The sequence below is a fragment of the Artibeus jamaicensis genome, unplaced genomic scaffold (assembly GCF_021234435.1).
Source record: "Artibeus jamaicensis isolate MK-2021 breed Jamaican fruit bat unplaced genomic scaffold, CSHL_Jam_final scaffold_1019, whole genome shotgun sequence".
NCBI lineage: Eukaryota > Metazoa > Chordata > Mammalia > Chiroptera > Phyllostomidae > Artibeus > Artibeus jamaicensis.
This window is the reverse complement of record NW_026522025.1, coordinates 13,705,122-13,725,470: the sequence shown is the minus strand read 5'-3', so window position 1 is coordinate 13,725,470 and position 20,349 is coordinate 13,705,122. Positions and strand designations below refer to the sequence as shown.

The 20,349-nt window shown below is 39.3% G+C and overlaps 1 protein-coding gene across 3 annotated transcripts in view; it reads right to left on the bottom strand.

Annotated features, from left to right (window-relative positions):
• The window catches only part of RAVER2 (ribonucleoprotein, PTB binding 2), a 104,016-nt gene that overhangs the window by 59,789 nt on the left and 23,878 nt on the right, over positions 1-20,349 (bottom strand). For all 3 annotated transcript variants that reach the window (XM_037136242.2, XM_037136243.2, XM_053655564.1), the window contains exon 2: positions 7,482-7,548. In XM_037136242.2, the coding sequence (XP_036992137.2) occupies positions 7,482-7,548 (67 nt within the window). The remainder of the gene's footprint in view (positions 1-7,481; positions 7,549-20,349) is intronic.

Genomic DNA, 20,349 nt, shown 5'->3' with positions numbered 1-20,349 from the left:
CAATATATTTTATGTCTACACTCATTACACACATACATATATTTCTGAAACAAAAGTATGAAGAAGTAATATTCCTACCACATGTAAAGCATTCAGGTATTTTCTATTCAATTTCACTGTGTTTTTTAATGCTGATACCCCCCACTAAACTTATATCATGACCAGTAACTGAAATTTAACGTACAGAAATTACATTAGAAAACTGTACTTGAACAACAATTAAATAGATTAAAAAAATTATATTAGGTATTCCACTGCAGGATACTACAATATTCTTGGGGGGAGGGGCTGTTGTTTTGTGTGTGTGTTTGTTTAATCTTGTAGGCTGTGGCCGGGCAGCTCAGTTGTTTAGTATGTCAACCCCATAACCAAAGTTGCAGGGTTGATCTCTGGTCAGGCAGGGCACATACAGGAAACAACCAATGAGCACATACATAAGTGGAACAATACACCAATGTCTTTTTTTTCCTCTCTCTCCCCCCGCTGCCCCCTTCCATTTTCTCTAAAAAAATAAAAAAAAAAAAAAAGCAATAAATGTTTTAATCAGATGGATTTTTAAAAACATTATCTTTTCAAAGTACATGTAGATTTTATTTTTTCCCCCCAGAAAATTGCGATGCAACATTCTATGAAGCCTTAAAACCTTTTATTCTTTTCCGAGTTTACAAGACCCTATTAGATAACAAGGACCTAAGAGGTAGAGCAAAAAAGGCACCAAATGCCCAGGGGAAGCGAGTTCTTACTCACAGTCGAGTATGTTTCCTTAAAATTAGATTAATTAGATTGAAACAACACACGATTTGGTGTACTTTTGGGGTTTTGTTTTATTTTGTTTTAGTCCTTACCTGCGGATATGTTTATTGCTTTTAGTGAGAGAGAAACACCAATCGGTTGCCTCCCAAACACGCTCTGACTGGAGATCAAACCTGCAAGCCACACACACGCCCTGACTGGGGACTGAACCGGTCAGTTTCTGTGCACGGGACGACGCTCAAACAGACTGAGCCACCCAGGGACGGAGCAATGCGGTCCACTCACTGGACGAAAAGTAGGGCATGAAAAGATGGCAGCGTCGTGATGCTGGGCAAGTAGATTAACTCTGAAACTTTATAAAAGAAACAAAAAAATCTGTCCTGTCTACCTAATGAGGTTGTCGCAACATTAAGCAACAAATACATGTGACAACAGGTAAAATCAAAACACGATGGAGACAGAGGTTCTAAATTATGAGCACATTCATACCTGATCAAATTAAAATGTAGCCATAATGAATTATTGGTTATAACAAAAACAAGGAATATACCGATTTCACGCAATATTGTAAAAAGGAAAGAAAAAGGTTAAAGCCCTGGTTAAAAGAAACAGCAAACAGCAATCCTCAAATTACGAATGAACTGCTGTCTCAAAAGTTCCTCCCTGTCCTCTTCTCTCTCCTCTGCTTGGAAAAGACAGCGGAGCTGCTCCCTCTGAGCATTTAACTCACCCAAATTCAACTACGGCAACGCTGCAAATACGCACAGGGCCAGAGAAAAAGGAGGCATTTAAACGAAACTGGCAATCCCGCCGGTCATTTCACTCAAACTGCCCTTCCCTCCATTGCTCTGGGTGCCCATGTGGCTCTCAGAGTGTGAGCAAGTCAACACCGCATGTGAAGTTACCATTTACAGAAACACGTTTCTGTTTAACACCATCACCGTACACAAGGAAACGACTGCCAAAGGAATACCAGCTTTTCCAACCCGAGGGGGAGAATGGCAATGCCGCACTTTCTGAGAGAGCATCTCTTGGTTTCCAACGTCCCTTTTTTAAAGACTTAAGTTATTTTTATTGTGTCATTCTTTACTATGCTGACATAAAATACCTTTTAACTGTATTTTCGAAAACAAGCAAACAAGCCAACATTTTGTAAATACTGGTTCTATTTTATATCAGCCCATAAACTTATCAGTTGGTATCTGACTTGAATTTTTAGGGCATTTGAAACTTAACCATCCCCTTCCTTAACTTTCTTAATACACATTTCCCCAATTCTCCTCATACCTCTCCTTCCATTTCCTTTTCTAGATCTTTCCCCTGCAACCACCCCTCTAAAGCTGTGATCCTCAGGGTGCCTTTCTGCAGAGTCACGCACGGTAATAATACCCGTGGCTGTATCCAGCACTCCTGAGCCAGTGACTGTCCCCTCTTCTTTCTCCGCCCTCTTCCCCTGCACACTGATGTCCCTTCCCATTTATTCCGTACTATGTGTGCCAGGTACTGCGTCGGGCACTGTGAGTGAGCTGCTGAACAAAGCACAGCAGATCCCTTCCAATATAGCTCACAATTCAATAAAGGACGGCAGACATTTGACAGAGTTACAACTGTGGTGTTACCAAAGAGGTATGAGGGGCTATAAAAGCAATTAATAAAGCAAAATGACCTAGCCTGGGGCTCACAGAAGGCCCCCTATACCCTGCTCACTCCCAAAGCTATGTTCCTATATATGTTTCCATTTATATCCATGTAGATTCCCACATGACAAAACATAACTTAGGATCTTCATCCTACCTTTGCTCCCCACCAAATATCTCAGTATTGCTCTTCCCTATTCCCTAATTTAACTGGTAGCACCACACTCACAAATCAGAAACCTGGGGGTTACCCTAGACCAAGGGTGTCAAAGTCATTTTCACTAGGGGTCAAATCAGCTTCGTGGTTGCCTTCGAAGGGCTGAAATGACTCTAGGACTGTATAAATGTAACTACTCCTTAACTGTTAAGGAGTTGAAATTACATTCGGCCCTTGGGAGGCAACCAGGAGGCGGATGTGGCCCCCAGTGAAAATGAGTTTGACACCCCTAGTCTAAACCCTATATTGCTCACCTCCCACATAAAAAGAATCCTCAAATTCTACCCTCCAAAGAGGTTTTGAATCCACCCTCTTTCCTTCATTCCTTTTTCACACTGACAATAAAATGATCTTTCTCAAAAACAGAAGTTTGGTTGTGCCTGTTTACTGCCAAAAATGCAGTGGCGTGGTGCTGCCAATAAAGCGCAGCCCCGGCTCCGTCACCAGGCCCTCCGAGGCCCGCTGTGCTCGGACCGACTCAGGAACGGCCAGGCTGCCCCTTCCCTACACAGTCCTTTCTTCTCCCAGAACACTCATTCCCTAGGCATCGACTTGTTTCAGGCTTCTCTACACCCACTACACACCTACTGCCCCTGCCTGCACGGTCTCTCCCCATGTGTTCCGCCCCCCAAAACCTGTCAGCAGACATTCAAACCCAGCCCAAGGATTACTGCATCATGGCCTCCGGGAGCCTTCCCTGATGGTCTTTTCCGGTTCGAGTTAACAATTCCTTTCTTAGCAAACTGCTGTACTTTGACCATTGCTTGGATTGTTGCACACATCACACTGAGTTACAACATACTTGTTTAGAGGTCTGCTACCCTACTAAACTGTGAGCTCCCTAAAATTACTGATGGATACATTGCTATCAACTACCACAGTGTCTGGCGCCAAGTAGGAGCTTTGTAAATGCTGGCTGAATGAGGGTGTACATACTTCAATTAATAAACTTAACAACTGACAACCTCTTATTTTCCTTCCCTTAGATATCTGCATTCGCTCAACCTAGGTAAGACATTTTATGGTAGAATTTAGATAAAATAATGCAGCAAATTTTAAAGTTCAGGAAGTAGGGAAAGGAGCTCACTGATTCTCTTCTACAGCTTCTTCCATTTCTTTCCCAAGGCCACAGATTCTCTGTAAATAAAAAGTCCAACTTTTATTTCACATTGCCTCCTGTGGAAATAGCAGGTGTCACTCTACAGAAAAGGGAGTAAGGGATTTGGAGATTAATTCTGTTTCTACTTTCCTGTTGAAATTTAAACATTCCCCAATTGGTCCCATCCTTTTGCAAGTCATAATTTTATTTATCCTTTTACCATTGCTTGCTCTACTAGTTAATTTATTCTTGAGACAAATTTCATGGCAAGCAGGCAAAAAGTTACTCCCCTAATGTATCCTATCTTAATACAATTATTTTCTCTAACATACTATATCGTAAGGTCATAGTTTGTAACTGTAACCAGGTTTTATTAATCTATTCATTATCTGGTCCTTCAAGCACCACCACAGCTAGTGAGGCAACATTACCGAACACCCTTATTGAGTTTCTTTGTTGTACTATTTCAGAGGGCGAGTTAGGGTCAAGACTACGTCACCTTTAACTTATCATGGTCTACCAACGGGTGATACCGACCAGTTCCTGTGGAGCCTGAACTTCACAGCAGTGTACTCCCGTTTACCCCTCAGCCTTTGTATTACTGTTGTCATACACTGTATGTGTGACACCGTCCATAACAGTGTTGTTATTTTCACCTTGAATAGTCAGTTACCTTTCAAAAAATTTAAATATTAAGAAAACAGTCTTTGCCCACACAGTAGCCATATCTGTTAGTCTTCGTGTTTTGCTGCAGACCCAGGTTTCCATCCACCGCTACTTTCTTTCTGCTTCAAAGACTTCCTTAAACATGTTTTATAATGAAGGTCTGATGGTGAAGAATTCTTTCACCTTTCATATGACTGAAAAACCACCTTCACTCTTGTTCTTGAAGGTATTTTTGGTAGGTAACTAATTCCATACTGATTTTTTTTTCCCCAGTAAAAAAACAAGGAAAGATTTTGCCCCATGGTCTTTTCACTTGCATTATTCCAAGAAATTCATGGTCATCTTTACCTTTGCCCCCTTTCTTAGCTGCTTTTAAGACTTCCCCTTTATAACTAATTACATGCAATTTGTTTACAATGTGCCTTGTCGTTTTCTTTGTGTTTTTGTGCTTCGGGTTGGTTGAACTCTGCAGATTTCTGGGTTTCGAGTTTTCACAAACTGTGGAAATTTTTCAGCCTTTAACTCTTTAACGTTTTTTCCTGCAGTCCCCCCGCCCTCTTTCAGAGACTACAATTACTCTAATGGTAGGACTCCTGAAGCTGCCCAACAGCTCACTGGTATTCTGTGCATGTTTTAATAGCTTTTTTTTTCATTCTGTTTCATTTTAAGTAGTTTTTATCTCTATGTATCTACATTCAATAATCTTTCCTTCTGAAATGTCTACTCTGCTGTTAACCCCATCCACTGTATTTTTTATCTCAGACATTGTAATTTTCATCTCTAGAAATCTGACTTGTTATTTTTGAAGTATTTTATTTATTCATTTTTAGAGAGAGGGTAAGAGAAGAAGAAAGAGAGGGAGAGGAACATCAATGTGTGGTTGCCTCTCACGTGCCCCCTATCAGGGGCCTGGTCCACAACCCAGTCATGTGCTATGACCAGGACCTGAACTAGTGACCCTTCGGTTCACAGGCTGGCACTCAATCCACTGAGCCACACCAGCCAGGGTGGTATTTTTCAATTATCTTCTATATTGCCATATAATATGTTCCAATGTTATTATAATCTCTTATACAGATGGAACACTGTTATAAAAACTGTTTTAATGTCCATTTTCATTAATTCTTCTGCTTCAACTCCAAGTGGTTTTGATTGCTCTTTTCCTTATTGTCATGTCTAGTAATTTTTTATTTGATGCCAGACACTATAACTGTTACCTCATTGGATGCTGAGGTTTTTGTATTTTTAAAAACATTCTTAACTTTAGTTCTAGGATGTGGTTAAGTCAACTAGGAAACAGCTTGATTCCTTCTGGCCTCACTTTTAAATTTTGTTAGCTAAGACCAGAATTAATTTTCTTTATTCTTGAGTCAAGAATATTCCTCCTGATGCACCATGAATTATGAAGCTTATCATCTAGCAGATGGAAGTATCACTATTCTTGGCCCTGGATGAGCCCTGAAGACTGTTATCTCTAAATACTAAAGTACCTGAATATTTAGTAACGCTGAAATTGTACGTAACATATGACCCAGTGATTTACTTGTGGAGAAACCGTGGCAATGGATAAGACAAACAAAAGGATATTCATTGGAACACTATTTAAAATACTGAAATGGTTAAAGCTTCCTAAATGCCTACCAGCAATGAACAGATTTATCAATGGTGATAGATTCACAGGACAGAATACTAGGTAGTAGTTTAAATCAGGGAACTAGAGCCATATATACTAACATGAAAAGACCTGAAAATAAGGTTGAGTTAAAAAAAAAAAGTTACTAAGTGAAATACATAGAATACCATTTATGTAAAGTTTTAAAAACACTCAGAATAACTCTATTAATTACATCTAGAGGTGTAATAAAATTACAGGTATTAATTAGATAAGGTAGTCTGGTAACAAATAGCTTCGCAGTCTCAATGGCTTAACAAAACAAAAGGCTTTGTTGTTGTTGTTCACGTTACACATTTCACGCTGAAAGGAAGAAAGGAAGCACGCAGGCTTTTCTCATCCTAGTCACTCTGGGACCTAAGCTGAGGGGCTGCCTCTTCCTCAATTACTTCCACAGGGAGAAGGGGGACAGATGAACCGCATGCTGGCCCTGAAATCTCCAACCTGAAAGAGATACATGTCATTTCCACCTGCACTTTGTTCATCAAAAACCAAGCCACACGTCCACTCCTGGCTTCACAGAGGGACAGAGGGAGACTGTCCCACCTCACGCCCAGAAGAAACAGAATGAGAGTCTGTGCTCTAATAGCCGCCACAGCACAGTGGTGAAGTTCAGGAGTGTGCACCGAGTCTCCTGGTGCTGGGCCCCAGGAAAGGAGGGCCAGATGGGATGGAGTCAGCGACAGGGAGAAACTGTATTTCACCTTCATCTGGAACACTCCTGTTTTCAATTTCTTAAAGTTAGAAAAAACAACGCAGAATTCCTGACCATACTACCAGAGACTTTCAGTCAACAGATCTACCTTAAGGTACCAGCATATAAGTGTGTGTGTGTGTGTGTGTATGTGTGTGTGTGTATATGTAAAGACAAAAAATTTGTAAACATTAAAAAAATATTTTTATAAACCATTTGCTAATTTGTGAATGGATGTGTGCATAGTGGTTATATCATCCTCCATACTTTTCCTTACTTTATCATGTAAAAAAAAAGTTTTTTAGACATTTCTATTATCTTATGTAAACAAAGGAAACAATCTAGATTAGTCTTTTAATATCACAGATATAAAATACCCAGAAATATTAATCAATTTCCCCAATTGGCCCAGCTAAGGCCATAGTTTATTCACTGAGTCTAGTAATAAATTATTAAAACTGAAGATAAAAAGCCTATGAAGAATATTCATAATAACATTAAAACCTATAATACTAGAATAGTCATAAAAATTCATAAGGCTCGAGTAACACTATATGAATTAATATGATTAAAATTTAGGATACCAATCTTCAGAAAATAAATTGTATGAGTTTATGTATATGATTTAATACTTAAGAATTTCAGTGATTAGCTTAAGAATGAAAAGACACTAAGCTTTTTTGTGTTATAATGACTAATGTACAATCAAAATAAAATCAGATGCTTAAGAACTGAAACCTTACCTGTTCGCTTATTTCTGTCCACATAGCAATACTTTAACTCATAGTCCTGTAATAAGTCATGAACTTCCTGAAAGAGACCAAACATGAATTCAATTAATACACAAAGGCGCTGGTGCACAATCTGGGTGCACTGGCCTACCTCCATTACCACCGCCCTCCCCAAGTAAAAAATTTTCCATGAATTTCTATAACTTACTTAAATTTAAAGCATGTAAAGCCTACTGGACAGGACACCAACCTACCTCTCCAAATATATCTCCAATACACCCCTACACATTCCCATGCTCCTGTTCAAATGACTGCTCCCTGCCTCATGACTGTACCACATACAGTCCTCACTGTGAATTTCTGTTGACGCGGGTACCTTGACCTAGCGCGGGGTAAACATACCACTAAAGCTCCCAAACTAGACCTGAAATCACATGCAACTTTGAAATCGCAGCTCAAATGTTCTTTAGGAATCTTTTCCCCGTTCTTTTCCACAGGACACAACCATTCCCACATCTCTGCTAACAATGGTCACACTTTATACCTCTCTTATAGAAGAAAATATTGATACTAAACTTTCTACTTATGTACTTACTATACACTAAGGTCTTAACAAGTAATAAACCTTTAGATGCTTATAGTACCGGTATGGAGAATAAATAAATGTAGACTGCAAACCTAACTTAAGAGACCCAGGGTATGAAAACAAGTAACTATGACCATGGTACAGTTCGGTTTGTTTCCCCAAGATGTTTTAACTGGCCTTCTGGTTCATTCTGCTCCCTATTATTAATCCCATCTTAACTTGTTTCTTCTTTTAAGATTTCAATTATTTATTTTTAGAGAAGTGGGAAAACAGGGAGGAAGAGGGAGAGAAAAATCATCAATGCATGGCTGCTCTTCACAGGCCCCCCACTGGGGACCTGGCCGGCAACCCAGGCATGTGCCCTGGCTGGGAATAGAACCAGCGACCCTTTGGTTTGCAGGCCAGCATTCAATCCATTAAGCCACACCAACCAGGGTGTGAACTTGTTTCTTCTAATATCATCCATCCACCTGGGAGCCTGAAAGAGTACATTTCTACTTCTAGTCCTTCCTGTTATATTGATATACTTGAGTACAGGAACTATATTTCATATATTTGTGTATTACTTGTATTGCTTTGCATATGCTAGACACTCAAACCAAATTTATTCATAAAGTGAATAAATTTAATTATTTGAACAATGAATCAATATTTGGCCTTGAAAAAATATGCTCTTAATGCACAACAGATGCAGTTACTTTTTAAAGGAACTGGACTTCCATATAGATGGACATTCTGATCTCACATTGGAGAGTTACAATCAGCCTGTTCTATATTGCAAATAAAGAAACCAATATACACAAGTACTAGTATGTTAAGTTTACAATCTTAACTAGTTAATTCAATAATAATTCTTATTATTACCACTGTTACAGTTAATATTCATTTAGCTTTTACTAGGTACCAGAGCACTGAACTTACCCCTTTCATTAAAAATCAGGAAACTGGAGCACAGCAAATTCAAGTAGCTTGTCAAAGTCACATACTTGGTAACCTGCTGAGTGAAGACCCACCCACCAGTCTGGTTGCAGAACCATACTCTTAACCTCGATACCATACTGCTTATTCCTTCCAGTATTAATTAAAAATAGTACACTACCACTAGTAGTTATAAACACAGTATCACTACTGCCCTAATAAGTAATCATGTGGGAAATAAATAAAAGGACAGTTACAAGTTGAGAAATATTTTTCCTTTTAACCCAGTGCAAGGGGGGAAAAGAGTGATATGACAAAGTATATAAACAAAATGCTGGCCTTTCAGCTCTCCGAGCAGCACCACAGTGGTTGGCAGGAACAAGCACCTTACAAAAGGCGGCAGAAAGACAAGAAGGAATTGGTTGATCTACTTTCTAAGAAAGGCTGGTGTAATGTGAAAACAGTTACACGTTCAATATAAGAAATACTGGGGAAAAACTAGTCACAAAAACTCAAGGACCCAAAATTGCATGAATGATCTCAAGGGTCATGTTTCTGAAGTAAGCCTAGCTATTCTGCAAAAACGATAAAGATGCATTTAGAAAATTCAAGCTAATTACGGAGGATGTCCAAGGCAAAAACTGCCTAATTTCCATGTGTGGATCTTACCCGTGACTCCATGGTCCAAAAGTGGCAGGCCACAACTGAAGTTCATGTTGATGTCAAGACTACTGATGGTTATTTGCTTCACCTGTTCTGAGTTGGTTTTACTAAAACACTCAACAATCAAATTTGAAAGACCTCTCTTGTGCTCAGCATCAACCAGTCTGCCACATCTGGAGAAGATGATGAAAATCATGACTTCAGAGGGGCAGGTGAATTACTTGAAAGAAAGTGGTCAATAAATTAATTCCCAATAGCGCAGGAAAAAAAACAAAGGGAAAGCTTTCCAGTCTATTTATCTGCTCCATGGTGTATTTGTTAGCAAAGTCAAAATGCTGAAGAAGCCCATGTTAGAACTGAGAAAATTCGTAGAGCTTCATAGTGAAGGTAGCAGTTCTGGAAAAGCTACTGGGGATCGGACAGGTACTACAGTTACATGAACTGTTGGTTATGAGCCCCCAGTCCAAGAAGCTCTTTAGAACTCAGACATTGAACGGTGACAAATTTAAAAAATCCTACTTTTGGGAAAGAAACACAAAACAATGCTGGGTGAAAACATGTGATTACAAGGAAGACAAGAAAGATAAAAAAGGTAAAGTTGGTAATTCACTATTCCTAATTAGCAAGTCAATAGTAGAAATGTTTTAAAATACATATATTTACCAGTTCTGTAAAATATTATTTGATAAATTATATAGTAATATGATCAATAAACAGAGTTTATATATTACTATGGTAATTTTTTATCTTGTAAACTCTTATGTTTTCTTGGACTTAAAGGCCTGGCCCCTGCACTCATGTGTACTGGTTGAGAATCTAGAGGGACCCTCAGGTGCAAAGGTGCCCCCTGAAGAGTGAGGGTCCCAACCCCCCAGCTGGGATCCCCAGCTGAGATCATCAGAGCTGGAAAGAGGAGCCCACATAATATCTGGTTGTGAAAATCAGTGGGGATTCTTCCCACCAGGAAGAGACCCAGGCACCTTCGTAAGGGTCAGTGAACAAAATTTTGTTCTTGGTCATTCTCCCATGGCTCTGGTGGAGGAAAGGTAACTAAGAACAAACTGGAGTCATTCCAAGAAAAACTGGGTGGCATGGCCCCATGGAGAGATCCTGGAGGGCCAGCCCCGAAGGTCTCTGTGCAGACTTCTATGCTGAGTCGCTGTCCCACACACCCACAGATGCCATCTTCCCTGGGTGGAGCACTCATATCCTTACGGCACCAGCCTGGGGAGTGCACTAACCCAGTCTTCTAAGTCCCAGTGGCCCATGCCAAGCTCTGCACCTGCAGAGAAGTCTGCTGCAGTTAGGGCACCATGTGCTCTGCCTCGGGGAACAGTGAGGAAGACGAGAGTCTTCGACAGACACTGACTTATGTGGCTCCAAAGTAAGAGGCCATTTGCCCCCCTGCACAACAGCAGTGCCACACCCCAACAGAAGACCCACCAGCCCCATCCTCCTGATTCCCAGTGGCCCTGATCTGCCCTGCCCAGGGAGAACCTAGGGTGCACTTTTTCTTGACGTTCTTGTCAGAGTCTTAGGCACTGTTAAATGAAGGGAGAAATTGACAGTAATAGTTATAATAGAGGATTTTAAAACCTCACTGACATCAATGGATAGATCTTCCACACAGAAAATCAACAAGAATACTGCGGCCTTAAACAACACATTAGATAAAATGGATTTAACTGATATTTTCAGAGCATTTCACCCCAAAGCAGCAGAATGTAAGTTCCTGTGAAGTGCACATGGAATATTTTCTATAACAGACCACTTGTTAGAAAGTCTCAATAAACTCAAGAATATTAAAATAATATCAATTATCTTCTTCAACCACAACAGTATGAAACTAGAAATCAATCAAAGTAAAAAACTGAAAAATGCATACACATGGTAGCTAAATAACGTTACTAAACAATGACTGGATTAATAGTAAGATCAAGGAAGAAATCAAAAACTACCTTAAGATGAATAAAAATAAAAGCACAACAACATAAAAATCGATAGGACATGGTAAAAGCAGTCCTAGGAGGAAAATTCATAGCAATACAGGCCTGCCTCAAAAAACAGGCAAAACTGAAAACAAATAATCAAATCTTACAACTAAAGGAATTATTTTAAAAAGCAACAAACAAAGCCCAAAGTGAATAGAAGGAGGAAAATAATAAAGATCAAAGCAGAAATGAGTCAAAAAATACAAAGAACTAGTTCTTTGAAAATATACAAAAATTGATAAATCTTTAACCAGACTCATCAACAAAAAAAGAGAACCCGAATAAACAAAATCAGAAATGAAAGAGGAGAAGTAACAACTGACACCACAGAAATACAAAGGATTGTAAGAACATCTTACAAACAACTATATGCCAACAAATTGGACAATTTGGAAGAAATAGATAAATTCCTAGAAACATAATGTCTTCCAATACTGAATCAAGAAGAAACAGAAAATCTAAACAGACCGATTATAATTAATAAAAATGAAGCAGTAATAAAAAAAAAACTCCCAGCAAAACAAAGTCTTGGACTGAATGGCTTTCCGGTTTAATTTCACCAAATATTCAAAGAAGAACTAACATGTATCCTTCTTAATAACTTCAAAAATTTCAAGAAAGGGGAAGACTTCCAAGCTCATTTTATGAGGCCAGCACTTTCCTGACCACAAAACTAGATAAAAACACTGCAAAAAAAGAAAATATCCCTGAAGGCTAATATCCCTGAAGAACACAGATGCAAAAATCCTCAACAATATATGAGTGAAACAAATCCAGTAACACATTAAAAAGATCATACACCATGATCAAGTGGGATTTATCCCTGGGATGCAAAATTGGTACAGTATCTGAAAATTCATCAACATGCTAACAGCACATAAACAAAATGAATAATAAAAATCTCATGATCATATCAATAAGCTCAGAAAAAGGACTTGACAAAATGCAGCACCTTTTTATGATAAAAAAAGTCTGAGCGAATTGGGACTAAAGCGAACAAACCTAAACATAATAAAGGCCACATATGACAAACCAACAGCCAACATCATAAATTAATAGGCAGAAACTAAAAGTGTTCCCCATAAGATCAGAAACAAGACAGAGATGTCTGCTTTTACCTCTCTTATTCAAAACAGTATTAGAAGTCTTGCCCAGCAGTCAGACAAAAAAAGAAATCTAAACCAGAAATGAGGAAGTAAAATTGTCATTATCTGCACATGGCATGAAACTGTATACAGAGAACCCCAAAGATTCCACAAAACACTACTAGAACTGATAAATGAATTCAGTAAAGTAGCATGATACAAAATTAATATTCAGAAATTGGCAGCATTTCTATACACCACTAATAAACTACCCTAAAGGGAAATACAGAAAATTATCCCATTTACACTGCCATCAAAAGAAAAAAAAAAGAAAGCAAGAAAATACCAAGAAATAAACATAACAAAGGAGGTAAAAGACCTGCACTTGGAAAATTATAAAATATTGAAGAAATTGAAAACAAGACAAATAAATGGAAGCATATATCATACTCATGTAGAAAGAATCAACTTCATTAAAATACCCATACTACTGAAATCGATCTACAGATTCAATGCACTCTGTATCAAAATACCAATAGTGCATTTCACAGAATTAGAAAAAATAATCCAAGAATTTATATAAAACCACAGAAGACCTTGAATAGCCATGGTGATAATGAGAAAGAAGACCAAACTTGGAGTTATCATGCTACATGATTTCAAACTATATTACAAAGCTATTGTAATCAAAATAGCATAATACTGACATAAAAACAGATATATAGATAAATGGAATAGAATAGAGAGCCAAGAAATAAACCTACACCTATACAGTCAATTAATATGTGACAAGGGAGGCAAGAACATACAATGGTGCAAAAGACAGTGTAGTCAATAAATGGTGTTAAGATAATTGGAATGATACATGTAAAACTAAAACTAGAGAGTTTCTGGCCAAGATGGAGGCATAGGTAGATACAATTTGCTTCCTCGCACAACCAAAAGGATAACAACCCATTTGAAAAACAAAACAAAACAGAAAAACCAGAACTACCAGAAAATTGAACTGTATAGAAGTCCAACAACCAAGGAGCTAAAGAAGAAACATTCATCCACACCAGTAGGAGGGGTGGAAACAGGAAGCTGGATCTGAGAGAACATGTGGCAAGGCGAAGGCTGGCAGATCGGGCAGTCCTCCGCTGGAGCGCAAATAAAAACCGGAACTGGGGAGCGAGATCAAGCAACCCAGGGCTCCAGCGCTGGGAAAATTAAAGCCTCATAACTGCTGGCTGTAAAATCCTGTGGGAGTTTTGGTGGCAGACGAGCCCACTCACCTGGGAATCAGCACCAGCACAACACCCAGAAGGATGTCATTTGCTTGTGGGAAGCAGAGGAAGTGCCTGAAAGCGGAGTTGGAGCTGAGCAAGTGGCATTGTTCTCTCTGACCCCTCCTCATAACCTCTGGCTGTAAAAATCTGTGGTGGTTGTGGCAGTTCTTCAAACTGCTGGTCTCTCAGGAGAGTCCATCTGAGGGACTCACAGAGTCCCAGAACCTACACAGGCCCACCCACTCAGGGTATCAGCATATCAGCACTGGGGCAGCAACTGGAAGGGTGCCAGTCACTAGCAGGAAGTGGGGGAAGTGACTGAAATCAGGGCAAGAGCAGAGCAAGAAGCATTCTTCCTTCTCTGACCCCTCCTTCACATACAGCACCACAACACAGCAAAACAGGCTGGCCCCACCTAGCGATTAACTAAGGCTCCACACTTTACAATGAATTATGAGACAAAGAACCATAACCAAATGAAAGAACAGATCAAAACTCCAGAAAAAGAACTGAGCAAAACAGAGATAGCCAATGTATCAGATGCAGAGTTCAAAACACTCCGAATCAGAAGGAAGATGGAGACAGAGTAGGAGGGAGCAGATTCCACTTCCCACTACACACGGGAGAAAAACCTGGTTCATCTACGGAGGAAAAGAGCAAACAGCCAACAGTACCCAAACATATATGAAAATAAGAAACCAAAAATTTTAGCAGACACTGAAAAACCAGATGGGTAGAAGAATGCTTCAGGACATTAAGGTCCTAGGGACCAGTGAGGCTGTAGCCCCAGGCCCGGTGCCTGCCACAGAGTCCTTGGGAGAGAGCCAGGTCAACTGCTTCCTCCCTCCCCAGCCAAACAGGGTTTAAGTAGCACTGGGAGAGACCTGGTTGCTTGAAGTCACAGAGAGGGGAGTAAGGATACAGAGGCAAATCACCCTCGGAGTCTATGGTTGCTGGCTTGGGAGAGCTGAGAGTCGCACAGTGATGCACACTGACCCCAGTAGTCACTGGTCTGGCTGGAGAATTGGGCTGTACAGAGCAGAAGGCTTGAGTAGGAGGACTTTCTCAAAAATAAAAACTGTTTGGGGAATTCTCCTACAACAGGCGCTCAGCCTACGCCCCCTCCCAGCCTGGCAGCGATCCCAAGGCAGCATGGAAGGTCGCGCGGGAAGGCTGTGGAGGAGGCCCAGGGGAAGACCCTGCATACCCCCATGGCACTGGGAAGGGACCGAGACAGCCTGGCCAAGCAGTCACGCACGCTCACCCGCGCCCCATCCCACAGTGGTAACCTGGGGAAAGAGCCTCTGAGGAAGACCTGGATCCCACACCCAAGGCCCCGGGGAAAAGCACCAGACTTAGCTCTAGGGAGAGTACCTACAAGACTGGCTGAGTGCAAAATGGGAAGGGAGAGAAGCCATACCAATTGCCCCTCAGCTTGCTGCAGCCAGCAAGACCAGAACAACCGGTTTGGCCAGTTTGAAACCAACAAGAGGTTTGCTTTTTTTTTTTTAAGTAATCTTTAAAAAAATTTTTTATTATTGTTCTATCTTTCAGTACCTTTTTCCTTTCTTTACTTCTTCCTTCTTTTATTCCTTCTTCCTTTCTTTCAAATTTCATCTCTTCTTCCTCCCTTCTCCTGCTTTTTTTTTTTAACACCCACAAGTGACACAAAAAAATCTGTAACTGTGAAAGGACCAGAGTTGGACCCAAAGAGGGGGCATCCCAACAGTTGAGACAATGAGACAAATTTCACTTTGCTATTGCAGAGAAACTGCAAGTTACTGCATATTTGTATTATTATTTTTTCATTATTCTTACATCTTATTTTAATAGTATTTTTATATTCTTTTTTTTTCTGTATAGTCTTCTTTGCTTGGATGGTTATACTGTCTCATTTGACAGGTTTCCCCTGTTCTCTCTTTTACAGTGTATTGCTAATTTACTGTCCTTCACATCACTTGTGTTCCTTTAGCACACTACTCAAACTTCTAGACCCGCTCTTCTTGTTATCCATTTCACATAGATTCTGTCATGTAACTGTTATTCTAATACTATTGTAAATAATAGCTGTTCCATACAATTATAAACACTCCACAACACTCCTCCCACATCTTAGCCCACTTCAGTTTCCTGATCTCTATTACTATAGTGGTTAACCCTATTCTCTCACACACTACATCTATTTACTATCCTTTACTCTCACTTTTCCTCAGAATCTGACCTCCCACAACCTCACTGCTTTCTAGATCCAACTCATAATCCTTCCCTCCCCAACAAGAGTCTTATCTTCTTTCCATCCTTTCTTAAAAGTAGTAGTTGGGTGAAAGATCATGGTTAACAATATACACAGCCAAAGGATCTCCTACCTCTTCTCTACCAGCTATTACTATAAATATCATAGAATACTCTCCTGCTGTATTAAACCATTTTGCCTTCCCCTCCAAATGATCACAAAAAAGGAGTAGGTGGAAGCACTGAACACCAGGATACCCACTGGAAGAGGAAACCCAACAACAAAGGAATCACCAACAGATAACAACAGAAGAAGGTGAAGGAGGAAGTGGAAAACACACAAAACTCAATCCAGGATCTATCTGGAAATACAACTAAATAATAGAGAAAGTACCTGGTACAAACAATTGAACAAGACCAAAAGGGAATCCTCACAATTTATACACACAGAAGAACTAGCTTCAACACAACCTGCCCTCACCAATACAACAAATTAAAACAGATGGTGGACAGAGTGACCCTCGGTTAACCAGCTGGTGGGAAGGACCCACCAAAGAAAGACCCCAAAACAATCAAAACCCAAAGACCAAAAAAAAAAAGCCAAAGTAAAGGACAGCCCAAGACCAGTGAGCTGGGGAGATCAAGGAGACTACACCACTCAATCTCACAGGTATTCTACCACAGAAGTTCACACCATAAACCCAGGGAACAAGAACAGATCAATTTAAGAAGCTGAAGCTAAAAAGAATGTCACAAACAATGGGAAGACAAAGAAACAATCCTCAAATGAAAGGAAAGAAGGAAGCCTCAGAAAGAATGCTAAATGAAATAGAGGCAAGTCACCTATCAGATATTGAGTTCAAAGCACTGGCTGTCAGGAAGTTCAATGAGCTCACAATGAGATACCAGAAACTACAGGGGAACTACAGTGAACTCACTGCAAACTATATCAACATGAAAAAGGAAACAGAAACTATCAGCAAGGGCCAAGAAGAAATGAAGAATACAATTTCTGAACTGAAGAACACAGTGGAAGGAATCAAAAGCAGGACTGATGAAGCAGAAGATCGGATCAGACAGTTGGGGGACAAAGTAGAAAAAAACACCCAGAAAGAGCAAGAAAAGGAAAAGAGGCTCAGAAAGAATCAAGAGGGATTCAGAGAAATACAAGACAATATGAAACATAATAATATCCATATAATAGGGATACCAAAAGGAGAAGAAGAAAAGCAGGGGATAGAAAACCTATTTGAAAAAGTAATGATGGAAAACTTCCCTAATTTGATGACAGAAAAACTCACACAAATCCAGGAAACACAGAGTCCCAATCAAGAGGAATCCAAAGAGGCCCACTTCAAGACACATCATCATTAAAATGGCAAAATTCCAAGACAAAAAGAGAATCTTAAAGGCAGCAAGAGAGAAACAGGAAGTAACATACAAGGGAGTCCCAATAAGGTTAGCTGCTGACTTCTCAATGGACATGCTCCAAGAAAGAACAGAATGGCAAGAAACATTCCAAGTAATGAAAACCAGAGGGCTGCAACCAAGGCCACTTTACCCAGCAAGGCTCTCAATCAAGATAGAAGGCCAAATAAAGAGCTTCCAAGACAAAAGAAGTCTAAAAGAATACAGCTCCACCAAACCAGCTCTGCAAGAGATGCTACAAGGACTGCTTTAAGGAAAGGAAGGAAAAGAAAGAGACAAAGAGGAACAAAGGTACAAAAATGACAACAAGTACCTATCAATAATAACCTTAAATGTAAATGGATTAAATGCTCCAATCAAAAGACATAGAATAGCTGAATGGATAAGAAATCACGACCCACACATATGCTGCCTACAGGAGATCCACCTCAGGACAAAAGACCTACACAGACTGAAAGTGAAGGGCTGGAAACAAATTTTCCAAGTAAATGGACAGGAAAAAGAAGCCGGGGTAGCAATACTCATATCAGATAAAATAGACTTCAAAAAAAGAGCCATAAAGAGAGACCCAGAAGGTCACTTCATAATACTCAAGGGAAGAATCTACCAAGAAGTCATAAACATTGTAAATATATATGCACCCAACATTGGAGCACCCAAATACATAAAGAAAATCTTAGAAGACTTCAAGAAAGATACTGACAGCAACACAATTATAGTAGGGGATTTTAACACCCCACTGTCAAAAATGGACAGACAGATCTTCCAAACAAAATATCAACAAAGATATTGTGGCATTGAACAATGCCCTAGATAAAATGGACTTAACTGATATATATGGAGACATTCATCCCAAAGAAGCTAAACACACCTTCTTTTCAAATGCACATGAAACATTTTCAAGGACAGACCACATCATAGGACACAAAACAAGCCTCAACAAATCCAAGAAAATTGAAATTATACCAAGCATTTTCTCCAACCACAAAGAACTGAAACTGGAAAAAAACCCAAATGGAAAAAGCCCAAAACACTCAAAATCATGGAGATTAAATGCCATGCTATTAAACAATGAATGGGTCAAGAATAAAATTAAAGAAGAAATTAAAAAATTTCTGGAAACAAATGAAAATGAACTCACAACAACCCCAAACTTATGGGACACAGTAACGGCAGTCCTGAGAGGGAAGTTCATAGCAATACAAGCCTTTCTAAAAAAGATAGAAACATTTCAAACTAAGCAAACTAACCCTACACCTACGAGAACTCAAGGAACAACAAAGACAGCCCAGAGCAAGTAGAAGGAAGGAAATAACCAAGATAGGAGCAGAACTAAATGACATAAAAATATAATGCTAAAAATAAATGAATCCAGGGCTGGATTTTTGAGAAGATAAACAAAACTGACAAGCCTTTAGAAGCAGAATCACCAAGAAAAAGAGAAAGGACCCAAATAAACACAATCAGAAATGAAAGAGGAGAGATTACAACTGACACCACAGAAATACGAAGGCCTGTAAAAAACTACTAGAAAAAAACTATATGCCAAGAAATTTGAAGGCCTAGGTGAAATAAACAAATTTCTAGAAAAACATAATCTTCCAAAACTCAATGAAGAAGTAGAAAGCCTGAACAGACCAATAACACCTGATGAAATTGAAGCAATAATCAAAAAACTCCCAACACACAAAAGCCCTGGACCAGATGGTTTCACAGGAGAATTCTACAAAGCATTTAAGGAAGAGCTAACCCCTATCCTTCACAGACTATTCAAAAAATCCAAATTGAAGGAAGACTCCCAAACTGTTTTTATGAAACCAGCATCATCCTAATCCCAAAACCAGATAAAGACACAACAAAGAAAGAAAACTTCAGGCCAATATCACTGATGAACATAGATGCTAAAATCCTCAACAAAATGTTGGCAAACCGCATCCAACAATACATTAAAAAAATCATACACCATGAGCAAGTGGGATTCATCCCAGTGATACAAGGATGGTTCAATATTCTCAAATGAGTAAATGTAATACATCACAAAAACAAAAGCAAAGACAAAAATCACATGATCATATCAGTAGATACAAAAAAAGCTTTTGATAAGGTACAACACCCATTTATGATTAAAACACTCAGCAAAGTGAGAATACAGGGAGCATTCCTCAATATAATAAAGGCCATATATGAGAGGCCTATAGCCAACATCATACTCAATGGGCAAAAACTAAAATCTCTGCTACTAAGATCAGGAACAAGACAAGATTGTCCATTTTCACCATTTCTATTCAATACAGTATTGGAAGTTTTAGCCACAGCAATCAGACAAGGAAATAAAAGGCATCCAAATAGGAAAGGAGGAAACAAAACTGTCATTATTTGCAGATGACATGATATTACACATGGGGAATCCTATAGACTCTACCTCAAAACTGCTCAACCTAATAAATGAATTTGGCAAAACAGCAGTATACAAAGTCAATATCCAGAAAGCAAAGGCGTTTCTGTATACCAATAATGAAACAGCAGAAGCAGACATCAAGAAAAAAATCCCATCCGATATAGCAAAAAGAAAAATAAAATACCTAGGAATAAACCTAACTGAGGTGCTGAAGGACCTGTACGCAGAAAACTACACAACACTGAAGAAAGAAGTCCAGGAAGACACAAACAAATGGAAACATATACCATGTTAATGGATTGGAAGAATTA